General features: G+C 57.0%; 2 protein-coding genes across 2 annotated transcripts; both read left to right on the top strand.

The window, feature by feature from the left end:
* Window positions 1–679: 679 nt before the first annotated feature.
* CAOG_04641 (hypothetical protein) lies at window positions 680–3,484 on the top strand. Its single transcript, XM_004347338.2, has 2 exons — window positions 680–912; window positions 1,482–3,484. Exons 1-2 carry the CDS (start codon window positions 844–846, stop codon window positions 3,189–3,191), a joined length of 1,779 nt encoding a protein of 592 aa, XP_004347388.2. The 5' UTR covers window positions 680–843; the 3' UTR covers window positions 3,192–3,484.
* Window positions 3,485–3,841: 357 nt separating this feature from the next.
* CAOG_04640 (mitogen-activated protein kinase kinase kinase 1) lies at window positions 3,842–11,273 on the top strand (the record flags this gene model as incomplete). Its single annotated transcript, XM_004347337.1, has 6 exons — window positions 3,842–3,979; window positions 4,036–8,123; window positions 8,345–10,286; window positions 10,387–10,474; window positions 10,582–10,752; window positions 10,858–11,273. The coding sequence occupies 6 exons, from the start codon at window positions 3,842–3,844 to the stop codon at window positions 11,271–11,273; spliced, it is 6,843 nt and encodes a 2,280-aa protein (XP_004347387.1).
* Window positions 11,274–11,277: the final 4 nt, after the last annotated feature.

Below are 11,277 nucleotides of genomic sequence, written 5' to 3'. Positions count from 1 at the left end.
AATTTCAATTTTTGTTTTTTTAAATTCTGAATCGATTGTGTTCTCGGTTATCTCGTCTTCTTCCCGGGCACATTGGTGGGCATTGCACTCGACATGTCTACACAGTCATCCCCTTCGATCGCCCCTTTTCCACACAGGCTCCGTACAATGGCAAACGATGATCGTCAGTCATCACAATCATCCTTCCAAATTCGGCCGACCACGTTCCCGTTGGAAGCGGTTAAAATGCATTTGTTTGTGTTTTGCTTTTAATATCGCTGCGAGCGTGTGAAAGTGCGTCTCTGAAAAGCTGTTTGAATGCGCGAGCGCATGCGGGGGACGAGCCGCGAAGCGCGCAGCAGAGAGCGCGAACGAAGCGCGAGGGGGGTCAGCACCAAGAAGCATCGCACGCGCCACGAAATCCGAGGGCGCCGGCTCGCCCACACATCCTCCAACGGCTCACGCGATTCATTCCATCCTGCCGCGCCCTCCGATTTCACTTGTGGCCTCTTCTTTGATCAGTTCCCAAGGTCTTTCATGCGCCTGCGGATGCCTGTGCTCTTTTCCTGCATCACGGTTTCTCGACGACAGCTCCGATTTGTGATTCGTCGACACTCCCCCGCCCGCTTGCCGCTCGCCTCCCTTTTTTTTTTTGTATCTCAAGGCTACTATTTATTCCTTGACCTTCAGTCCTTTCTCTAGCCAACTCGACCATTGTTTTCTTCTGATTCTTGTGGTTTTTATTTCTCTTTGCGGTCCGCTGAACGGATTTTTTTAATTTTTTAATTGTAATTTTTTATTTTTGAGTTTCAATCACGCGTCGGTCCGTGCCCCAGCCCAGACCAGCCGCGTCCTCCCACAGTCATGTCGTGCCCGTCCATGTTGGCCGAGTGCAACAGCACGCTCCAACAATGCAGCGAAGGCCTGTTTCAAGCAAGTGTTCCAGCGATTCTGTTGCGCATTTTTGTCAGCCTCTGGACCACTGTTCTCGTGCAGTTCTTCTGCATCTTCTTCTTCTTCTCCTTCTTTCTACTACTTCTCGTTCACACATGAATCACATGTTCTCGCCGTTGTATGCTGCGCTGAGGGCGTCGGGCGCAACAATGGCGATCATGGAGTTGGGATGGTTTGCGGTCGTCCGAGCGTTTTGTCAGACCAACCGGCGTTTGCATTGCTGAGCATTGCTAAGCGTGCGTCTCTCTCTCTCTCTCTCTGAGTTCTTGCATATCATTGGGATGGATGATTCGATATTGGCCCTGGTCTGGTTTTCTTTCCCACATTTGCTCGCTTTTCGGCGACGGTTTTCATATTGTTGTCATCAGCAATCAACCAATGTTATTTCCTCCGTCTTTTTGTTTTTTGATTTTTGCTCCTTTTATTAAAATGCGTTTTTCTGAGCCTTTTTTCTGAGTTTGCCTCTCTTTTTTTATTCCCCCTTTTCCTTGTTTGTTTTGCTTGCGATTTTTCTAACTTGTTCCGCCAATGTCAAAATCCTCGCACAGTGCAAAGACGCATTCCCGACAAGCACCACCCTCTCCTGGTTTTCGACGGCCAACATTTTGATCATCATCATTCTGGTGGCGACAGAGCGTTGCGTACATGCGCTCTTTCGGCGGTTTTCGTTTCGGTACCGCTTGCTCACACCGTCGCACCAGCACAACACTTGTGCCTACCAGCTTCAAATCATCTACACGACCGTCTGCCTGCTGCTGTCGCTCATCTATGGCGTGCCGCTGATTCTGGACAACCAAAACCCTCACATAGACGTGCACACACTGGAAATGTGTCGGCTCAACTTGGCCATCCTGGCCTTCCTGTATGCGTACGAGTTGTCGTACCGGCCGCAGATGGGCCTGCAGCTTGCAGTACACCATGTTTGCACCATTCTGCTGTGCATCCTGGCCGTTCGAAACTACGAGGACGAACGACAGCCCGTCGCGATCGCCATGACCATCTCGCTCGGCTTTACCGCGAATACCGAGCAGCTCACGTTCGTCGCCCTGACATGGTTCCGGCTCCGCTTGAAGGGAAGCAACCTTCTTTTCAAAATTGCCGCCATACAAACGCTGGTCTTTAAGATCTTCTTCACCGGTCTCACCCTCGGCCTGTGGGGAAAGTATCTGGCCCCGCAAGACGCAACGTGGTGGCTTGTTCTTCGGCCACTCGTTCCCATTCTCATCTCAATCCTGTTCGTGACGCAAGTGTACGGCGCTTTTATCTTGTGGAAGCTCAGCTTCCGCGAACGGGCCATGACGATCGAAGAGGTCTTCAAAGCTGCCAAGAAGAAGCCCGGTCTTGGTCTGCATCGTCTGGATGCCTCAGGAGGTATCGCACCCAGCTGGCCTCGCGTGTCTCTTCGTCAGTCGATGCGAGAGGTGGTGGAGCGACGATCTTCTTCTGCACCAAACATGTCTGACAGCAGCGCGACTGGAACCACACCGATGACACAAAGACTAGCCAGCGACTCAAAGCTTGTGACCAAGCAGTATGTGCTATCTCATCAAAAGAAGGGCGGGTCTCAAGTAGTGCTGCAAAATTTGCCACCGCCTGCAGGCGTGTCACAGCCAGCAGAGCGCGAAGGAGCAAGCTCCAGCAAGCAGACCAAAGGGAAAGCCAAGTCCAGTGACAAGGGAGGAGCACTCGGCGGAGCAACCAGCGAAGCCCATCTCATGTCTTCGTCGGCAGACCACGACGACCACGACGACCACGACGGAGCAGGAGTAGAACCAACCGCGCAAGACAACTTGCAAAAGTCCACTTTGGCAGCATCCCAGATGTCTCTCTCGAGCGCAGGCTCGGAGCACACCGTGCGTGCCTCCTTTACATCCGCCGAGCAAGGGCGAGCGAGCGCGTCGTCCTTCCAAAAAGCAGTGGTGCCAGTCAAGCGGCCGAAATCGGTAACACTCAATTTGCCGCCCCCAGATCCAAACGAGGACGAGGGCACTGACAGGATTGCCTTCCGCTCCGACGGTGTCGTCGTGCGCGGCGGTTCCAACGAGGGCTACGGCACTGTTCGCGGCATGTTCCTGCCGTCCGAGCTCGCGTGGAGCGACCACAACGAACTCATCCGTGTCTCGTCCAGCACCTCCTCGACGTCCGCCTCGGAGCTTCTCGCCGCTCACCGCAGTCCGGACGACGACGAGGAAGATGTCGATCTCGAGGCAGCCGACATGCTTCAAATGGACGAGATTTCCAAGCCCTCGTTTGGGTAGGGCGCTACTCTTGTCGCTTTCTCACCCAATGTCACTCGAGCGCAAACGAGGGGGGAAATTATACTGACTCGATTGCATTGTATTCGTTTCGCGTCGAGCTCGTATTGAAAGTGCGGGGATTATATGCCAACCATGCTCCAGCATTTCATCCGTTTTTCCGTACCACTCCACACGCTCTTCCTTTATTTTCTGTCGTTGCTTGTGTACTGTATGTGTATGTGATTTGTACTGTACAAGGACATGTTCGGTCCGATTCCATGTTTTTCGTAGTTTGAGTTGAAACAACCTTTTCAGCACTTCTCCTTTTTGTAACTTTTTTTTTTTTTTTTTTTTTTTTTTTTTCCCTTTTCCCTTCAATGACCATGCATGCGGGGGCAGCCGCTGCAAATACGCCCGCACCGAGCACGCTCCACTCGGGCGTGTTTGGCCGTGTAGTGGTGCATGCTGGCCGCGTTTGGCCGTGTAGTGGTGCATGCTGGCCGCGTTCCTACGCCGTCATCACCGCCGCCAACGCTTGGCAGCAGCAGCGGGATCATCGCCGTTGATTCTTGCATCTGCATCGCCGCCTTCGACGATCGTGAGAGTGACGCCCGTCTTCCGACAAAGCCCAGGCGTCAGTGACGCCCGTCTTCCGACAAAGCCCAGGCGTCATGTCGTGCGCCGAGCTGCGCACCAAGGCCGCCGAAGAGGCCGCTCCGATGCTGCTGCTGCTGCTGCTGCTGCTGGACTGCCTTGTGGTCCTGACGGCGCTGCTGCTGCTGCTGCTGGTGCTGACGATGAGCCTGCGAGTAAACGCGTGCCATTTCCTGACGCGGTTGACGCGAGCATTGGCGTTGGGCTCCAGCAAGTCTTCTTCACGGCAGCGTCGTCTGCACCCGAAACACCCGCCTCGGCCAGCAGCGGGAGCGAGACCCCTGCCCTTGCGCCGCTGGGTGACGCCGCGTCTTCTCCTTCTGCTGTTGCTGCCGTCTCGGCGGCAGGAGTCGCCGCAGTCCACTCTGCGAGCATCCTGCTGGAAGGCTTCCCGTTGAAGCGCGCTCGCAACCCGGCCTTGTCGACCGTCGTCCCGTCGTCCGCAGCAAGTACGATGGGCGAGCTCTTGGATAACTACTTTGAGATTGAAATTTCGCATCTCGAGGCGCAATGGGCGCTCTTTATTGGCGTTCGCGAAGGCCCGCCGCCACTCGTCAACGAACGGTGCTGCGGCGTACCAGTCATTGTTCCTTCATACGCGGAGGACGAGGGGAAGGAGAAGGAGAAGGAGAAGGAGCAGCGCGTTCCAGATGCCGAGTCTCGCGACAATCCGATTCCAGCAATCTTGCCAAGTCCATCAGCGTGCTTCCGGATGGCTCCTGGAACACACGGCGTCTTGTCATTCGACGGCTCGTATATTTCAACGGGTGCGCTCGAGATTGCTGACAGCTCCGAAATAGCCCTGCCACTGCTACATTCTGGCAGCGTCCTCACCACTGCCGCCGCCGTTGTCACGTCCTCGGCCGCTTCGTCTGCTGCCGCGTCTGTCGACTCGCAACCGCCGTTTCCGCTGCCACCACAACACCAAGTGCAGTCTCCCGCGTTCTTGCCATCCAACAAGCAACTCTCGCCCGATTGTCCTCAGTTGCTTGCCTCGCCATTGCAAGTCATTGCTTCAGATTACTGCGCGCGACCGCTAAGATCCGGTGATATCGTGGGATGTGGCGTCAGTCGCGAGTCGCAGCAGCTCTTCTTTTCGCTCAACGGCGAAGCGCTGGGGTGCGTTCGTATCGCTGAATCAGCCGCTACTGCCGCGTCGTCGTTGACAGCTTGGCTCTACCCGATTCTGTCTGTCATGCCGCATTCCTCCGCCGCTGCCGCGGCAAGTGTTGCGCCGAGCACCAATCACACTCTGGCTTGCCACGATGGCGTTTCAGAGTCGGTGGTGTGCGCCGTCCGACTCGTCGCCGGCCCCCTGTTCTGCTATCGTTGCGTGCCGAGCCAGTACAAGATGGTGCGAGCGTCCCAGCGATCATTTACAGCCCTGCTACCACTGTCTTCCGACCCAACCGTCCTCTCTTCGACGTGGCTGCCCAGTTTTCTCATGCGCTCCCTCACCCGGCAATGCGATCTGCACCCAGACACGCCAAATCACCTCGTCACCGTCTCCAGCGCTACTGCGCCAGATTTATCGTCGCGTAGCCTTTGGCTCGGACTTGGTGCTGACAAGATTGCCTCGCTTTTGAGCGACCTGCGACTGAAGGGCCCGCTGCCAGCCATGCTTCACCCCGAGCGCCTGGCCGTTGCGCCAGCCGTCCTCCGTGGCAGCTCGTTCATTATGCCCTGGCGCATCTACCGCGGGTTTGCCTACTTTGAGTGCACCCTCACTGACACGTTCAACACGAACGACCCAGACCTCCAGCTCGGCATTGGTGTGACGTCCAACTCGTCCCGATTTTCCGGTCTCACCATCGCCTACTCGTCGCTCGGCACGCTTTTGACGCGCTCGGGGCTTGAAACTGGCCACGAAGAGACCGAACAGTCTCCCAGCCTGTCCTTCCGCCGTCCCCGTGCCGCGTCCCACGCCCCTCGCGTCGCTGCGGAATCTCTGCTGCCCCGGGCAAGGAGCCCGCAAGACCCCCCATTAGCATCCTCGTCCACTCCCATCCAGCCGTCATCTGCTGCAATGTCCGTCGACACTGCTGGCGCACCACCCACTTTCCCGCTCCAAAAGTCGCCATCCCCCTCCGTCCTGCTTCCCGCCGGCACATCGACGGGCTCGCTGTTTGCACCTGCCTCGACTGCAGCTGGCGGGTCTGCCTTCGCTGTTCGTCGTTTCTCCGATGAGCAGTACACGAACGGCGATACCATTGGGTGCGGCATGAGCTTTGAAGCAAAGGAAATCTTCTTTACCAAGAATGGCGCCTTGGTTGGAACGGTGCCGTGTCCTAAAATCGACGGCGAGACCGCCGGCATGTTGCGGCCTTGCGTCTTTTTCTTGCGGAGCATTGAGTGCGCCTCTTCTGGTAGCCCGGCCGCAGCTGCTGGCGGGGACTCGTCGACGGCGAATGCGACAGCGAACACGACAACACCAAACCCCCTCCCGACAACCCCCGGTCGCGACCCTGGCGCCACGCTCGCAGCGCTGTCCGTCTGCATTTCGGTGACCCCACCGTATCTCTTCCATATCGAGCGCCACTTGCAGCGCAACGACTTTGATTCCTTCCTGCATTCGGACGACGTTTCGCTCGATCCCGAGCGGGTCATTTTGAGCTATCCTTGCGTGACTGCTGGCGACGTTGCGCTTGCCGCGACCGCGTTGTCATGCCGCGCGTTGATTGCGACGGCTGACGAGCCATGGCAGGCACCACCCTTGTCGACAAGCTTGCCAACCAGTGCGCCGACGCCGGCAACGCGCACTCGCTCTTGGTCGGCATCTACCCCAAACAGTGGACCGAGCTCGGTGACCACCACCACCACATCCGCTGAAGGCGGAAGCCGGAATCCCAGCTTCGGGCTGTCGGGCTCAAGCTCGCCCCATCCCCTGCCCACCCCGTCTCGTTTTGCCTATTTTGAAGTCACCATCTTGGACTCGGCCAGAGGCGTCTCGTGCTCTGCACCCATCTCGATAGGGCTTGCGCTGCCAGATCACCCTCTCGACTCGCTTCCCGGCACCACCCCGTACTCGTTTTCCTTCAACGCAGCTGACGGCAACCTCATGTTCAATGCGCCATTCAGTCGGCCGCCCAGTCCCACTTCGCTTCGAACCGGTGCAACCTTTGATGCCTTTGCCCTGCCATCCGAAACAGACAACCCCAGTGATCCAATGCCAACCAATGAGCAACACCTGGCCGTCGACAAATTCTTCGGTCCGACGTGTTCGCAAGGAGATATTGTTGGCTGCGGCATCGACCGCCAGGATTCGTCCATTTTCTTTACTCGAAACGGCAAGCTTTTGGGCAAAGCATTCAGCCAGGTGGACTTTGAGCTGCTTTCGCATCTCCGCGCAGCGGTCGGGTTTCACTCTCTCCAGTCGAAAATTCGCATCAACTTTGGCTCGCGGGGACTGCTCTTTGATCCGTTGCAGCGTGGCGCCGAGCTGAGTGAGTGCACAGCCGACATTTCCATGGCGGGCATCTCGTTCACCAAAAAGCTCCAGCTCTTCAAGCAGCTGGCCGCGAATTCTTCGCTTGGATTCTGGCTCGCACCCACGCTCTCGGCGCCTCTCGATCGTGCCTCGCCAAAGCGCCAGTCCTCAGAAGCGGCATTGAGGGCAACGATTGGCATCGCGCCCACAGCGCCTGCTGCTCCAGGTTCTGCCGCCGGATCGCCGGCGTTGGGTGGCGGCATCGGTGGTCCCACGCCTCCGGCTACCATTCAACGTTCCGACGATCCGTTCGCCATCAGTCCTCCCGGCACCTTTGACTCGAGCAAACGCAATGCACACACGCAAGTGGTTCACGGCGACGTTTCGTTGGTGCACTGCGTCGCTGGCACAGCCATCTCGTCAACAGTACCTTCGTTTGCTCGCTCGGCCAGTTCGGACGATCATCCGAGCGCGCGCTCATCGCATGCTGCAGCCGTGTGGCGCGGCCAGCTGGTTGTCCACGGTGGGTATCACTCCACTCGGCGAAGTCTTGACGATACCTGGCTCCTGAACTTGGCCACCAAAACATGGTCGCGCATTCCAATCTCCACCAGCTCACCGACAAGTCGCTACAGCCACTCGGCCGTCATTCTCCAGGATCGCTACTTTGTTATTTTTGGCGGCATGACCGACCAAGGCGTGATTCTGACCGATTTGCGCGTGCTGGACTTGGAGAAGCGGGAGTGGCTGTGGGTGGAGTCGGCTGGACCCGGTCCGTCTCCTCGAATGGAGCACATGGCTGTCGAGTACAAGAATGCCATGTACGTGTTTGGAGGCTCCAGCATGCCCGACAAGAAGGATCACTATGCCAGGTATGTTGCAGCAAGTGTTTGTTGGAGCAGATCGAGTCAAAGGAGAGAGAAGGGGGGGGCCGGTTGAAGAAGTGGGACCTCACACTAGTCAGGCGACTGAATATGTGAGGTGAAAGGAGGGATGGCGGCGGAAGAGATGGTTTGATCGAATTCCTTGCTCATCATTTTCTTGTTTGCACCTTTCTACGCCATCTTTTTTTCTTCTCCCGTTTTTCTACCAGCGGCATGTTCCGTGCGACATTCGCCAACTCTACCATCACCTGGACTGAGCTGCCAGTGGAGCGCGTCCCGCAAGTTTGCAGTGCTTCGGCATGCGTGTTTGGCCAGGCCATCTGGGTGTTTGGTGGCGCATCTGGCAATCCCATGACCGCGACGTCTACCATGCAGAGCTTTTCGTTTGCTAGTCAGATGTGGAGTACGCTGAACACCAATGGAACCGTGCCTGAGCCCCGCATGCGCCATTCGGCGTGCTTGGTGACTGGACCGCAGATTACCGCCTGGAGTCTGTATCAGCATTCGCTGTTGCTCGGCAAGCTCGGCATATCTGCGAGCGACACGAATCATTCAGCGCCTCCGACGCCAACCACAGGCGGGCCAGGCTTGTTTAGAAAGTTTTCGCTCATTGAACCTGCTGCCCTCTTTACTGCTGGCATGCTTGTTGTCGGCGGCCGATCAACGCACAGCGACGTTCTGAGCGCCGCCATTTTCGAGTTTGCAAACCGCTCGTGGCGCACCGTGCTGCTGTCTGATGAGGCTGATTTGACCAAGCCGCTCGTTGGTCAACCAGTGGCCACTGGCGCGACTGGTAATGACATTGGCGCCGTGGCCCTCTTCCCAACGCCACTTTCACTGTCCGTCGCTCCTCGAGCTAGACCTTTGTTGGCTCCCGACGCACCGGTTTCTGAGATGCCTTCCTCTGTGTCGCTGACCGATACCCAACCGTCGTCCACCAGTGCTCCTGTGAGCTGGTCGGACAATCTAAGTGTACTTGAAAGCGCGCGCAGCACTGAGGCACCCGTGGGCGACGCGAGCGCGCTGCCCAGTAAGAGTGTGGCATCTGCCGCGCTCGATCGACGCTCTGCCTCCATGTTCTGCATCACTGGCGCGGGCGGCGTCGGGGGCGTTTTCGTCTGGGGCGGCGTCTCTGTGGCATCCACCAGGGATGTGTGGGACCCTGCAGATCTGCTCAAGATCAAGCTGTGGGACAGCGATCATGTCGAGACTCTCCGGCAAAGTGTCCTGTTCCCGAAAGCTGCGGATGAATCACCAGTTGCGCCCCCAACTGCAGACACTCTTGGCGACACAACTGCCGCTTGGATTGAAGGCGCGGCTGTGGGTGTGTTGCAGTACGCCCCCAATCAACTGCTTGCAAGCGTCGCCCCGCGGGTTCCGGACGATAGTTCTGTCATTTCTGGGAGCCCTCCCGTCAGTGATCTGGTCGTAGGCAACAACGTCGGTCGACCCGTCATCGGAATGCCTGCGCCCTTGGAGCCGGCATTTGGCACATCGGCCATGCAGTCGGCTCCACGCTTGTCCACGCCAGGTGCCCAAGTTGGCGAGGCCAGTTTAGTGCCAAGCCCAAGCCTCGTCCTCCAAAACCTCGTTTCGCCTGCACTGAGCTCTGCCAGCTCGGGGCCCCCGGGTCTCCCACAACGGCAACTGCTGATTCTGCTCGAGTTCAAAGAATCGAAAGAACCGCCACACCGGTACAACATTACTTGTGGCTCGCTTGAGGATCTGCTGAATGAGCTGTCCCAACGACTGCAGCGCACCGTGCTTCCAGAGCACCTGTCCGTTCACGATCCCGATTTCGACATGTACGTCCGCTTGACGGACTTTACTGCCATTCCCACGAAGGCCCGAATGCAAGTGCAGGGCAGCGCCCCTAGTCCTCTTGCGCTCGCCCAGTCTCCCGGCTCTGTTTTGTCTGGTTTGCTGTCGCCCGACTTGGCAACTGCGGCAGAGCCCGCTCATGCTGGCACCGCGCGTGATGTCGACGTGCCAGCGCCGAGTGCGTGTCCGCTTGCAAAGACGTTCCGCTGGTCCAGGGGCGAGCTGCTCGGTAAAGGCGCCGTCGGCCGCGTCTACAAGGGCATCAACGAAGAAACGGGCCAGTTTATTGCGGTCAAGGAGGTGGCAATGGCTCCCGGCGAGGCGAGCAAGGTAATGGTTGGAATTGTTGGACGAAGGGTTTTTTTTTTTAGTTTTTCGTGTTGGGTTGGACGGACTTTTGTTCACTTTCGTTTTGGCCGATGCGCGCTAGGTGCTTGAGGCGCTTGAGAACGAAATCCGGCTCCTCAGCCAGCTCCAGCATCCCCATGTTGTCCAGTATTTTGGCGTCGAAACCACCAGTACGCAAATGCATTTGCTTGCTTTGATGAAACGACAATGTCTGCCTTTTTTTCTCGCTGCTTTTCGGGGTGGGTTTCTGACGTGTTTGCTTGCTCAATACTTTTAGATGACTGCACGGCCAATATTTTCATGGAGTTTTGTCCAGGCGGCTCCATTGCAACCATTTTGCGATCGTTCGGACCCCTTCCGGAGACTCTGATTGCGCTCTATACCAAGCAAATTCTGTTCGGCCTAGAGTACCTGCATTCCAAGAATGTGATTCATCGTGACATCAAAGGTATGGCGTTGAGGCGGTTTTTTTTTGTTGTTGTTGAAAATATGCAACCCAAGTGTGGCTCAATGCTTTTTGAAAACTCGTCGGCTCACTTTGTGCAATCTACAGGCGCGAACCTGCTGGTCGATGCGAATGGGCGCATCAAGCTGGCCGATTTCGGAACGGCGCGCAAGTTTGAAGAGCTGGGCACCGTGTCCAAGTTTTCGTTTGTGGGCACACCCTTTTGGATGGCACCCGAGGTCATTCAAAATCGGCCACAGACCTCCAAGGTCGACATTTTCTCTGTCGGATGCACCATTTACGAGATGGCGACCAGTCACCCGCCATTCTCCACGCTCGAAACAACCCAGGCCATCTTCCGAATTGGCACGCTCAAACGCATGATTCCCATCCCCGCTGAAGTGGTCCTGTCCGCCACAGCTGTCGATTTCTACGACTCTTGCACGCAAATCAACCCCGAAGAGCGTCAATCGGCATCGGTGTTGTTGCACCATCCGTTTTTGAAAGATGTTGCTGCTTTGTAAATGG

The sequence above is a fragment of the Capsaspora owczarzaki genome, assembly GCF_000151315.2.
Source record: "Capsaspora owczarzaki ATCC 30864 unplaced genomic scaffold supercont2.7, whole genome shotgun sequence".
Taxonomy (NCBI): Eukaryota; class Filasterea; order Ministeriida; family Capsasporidae; genus Capsaspora; species Capsaspora owczarzaki.
Note: the sequence above shows the minus strand (reverse complement) of the source record. Positions and strands in the feature narration are given on the sequence as shown.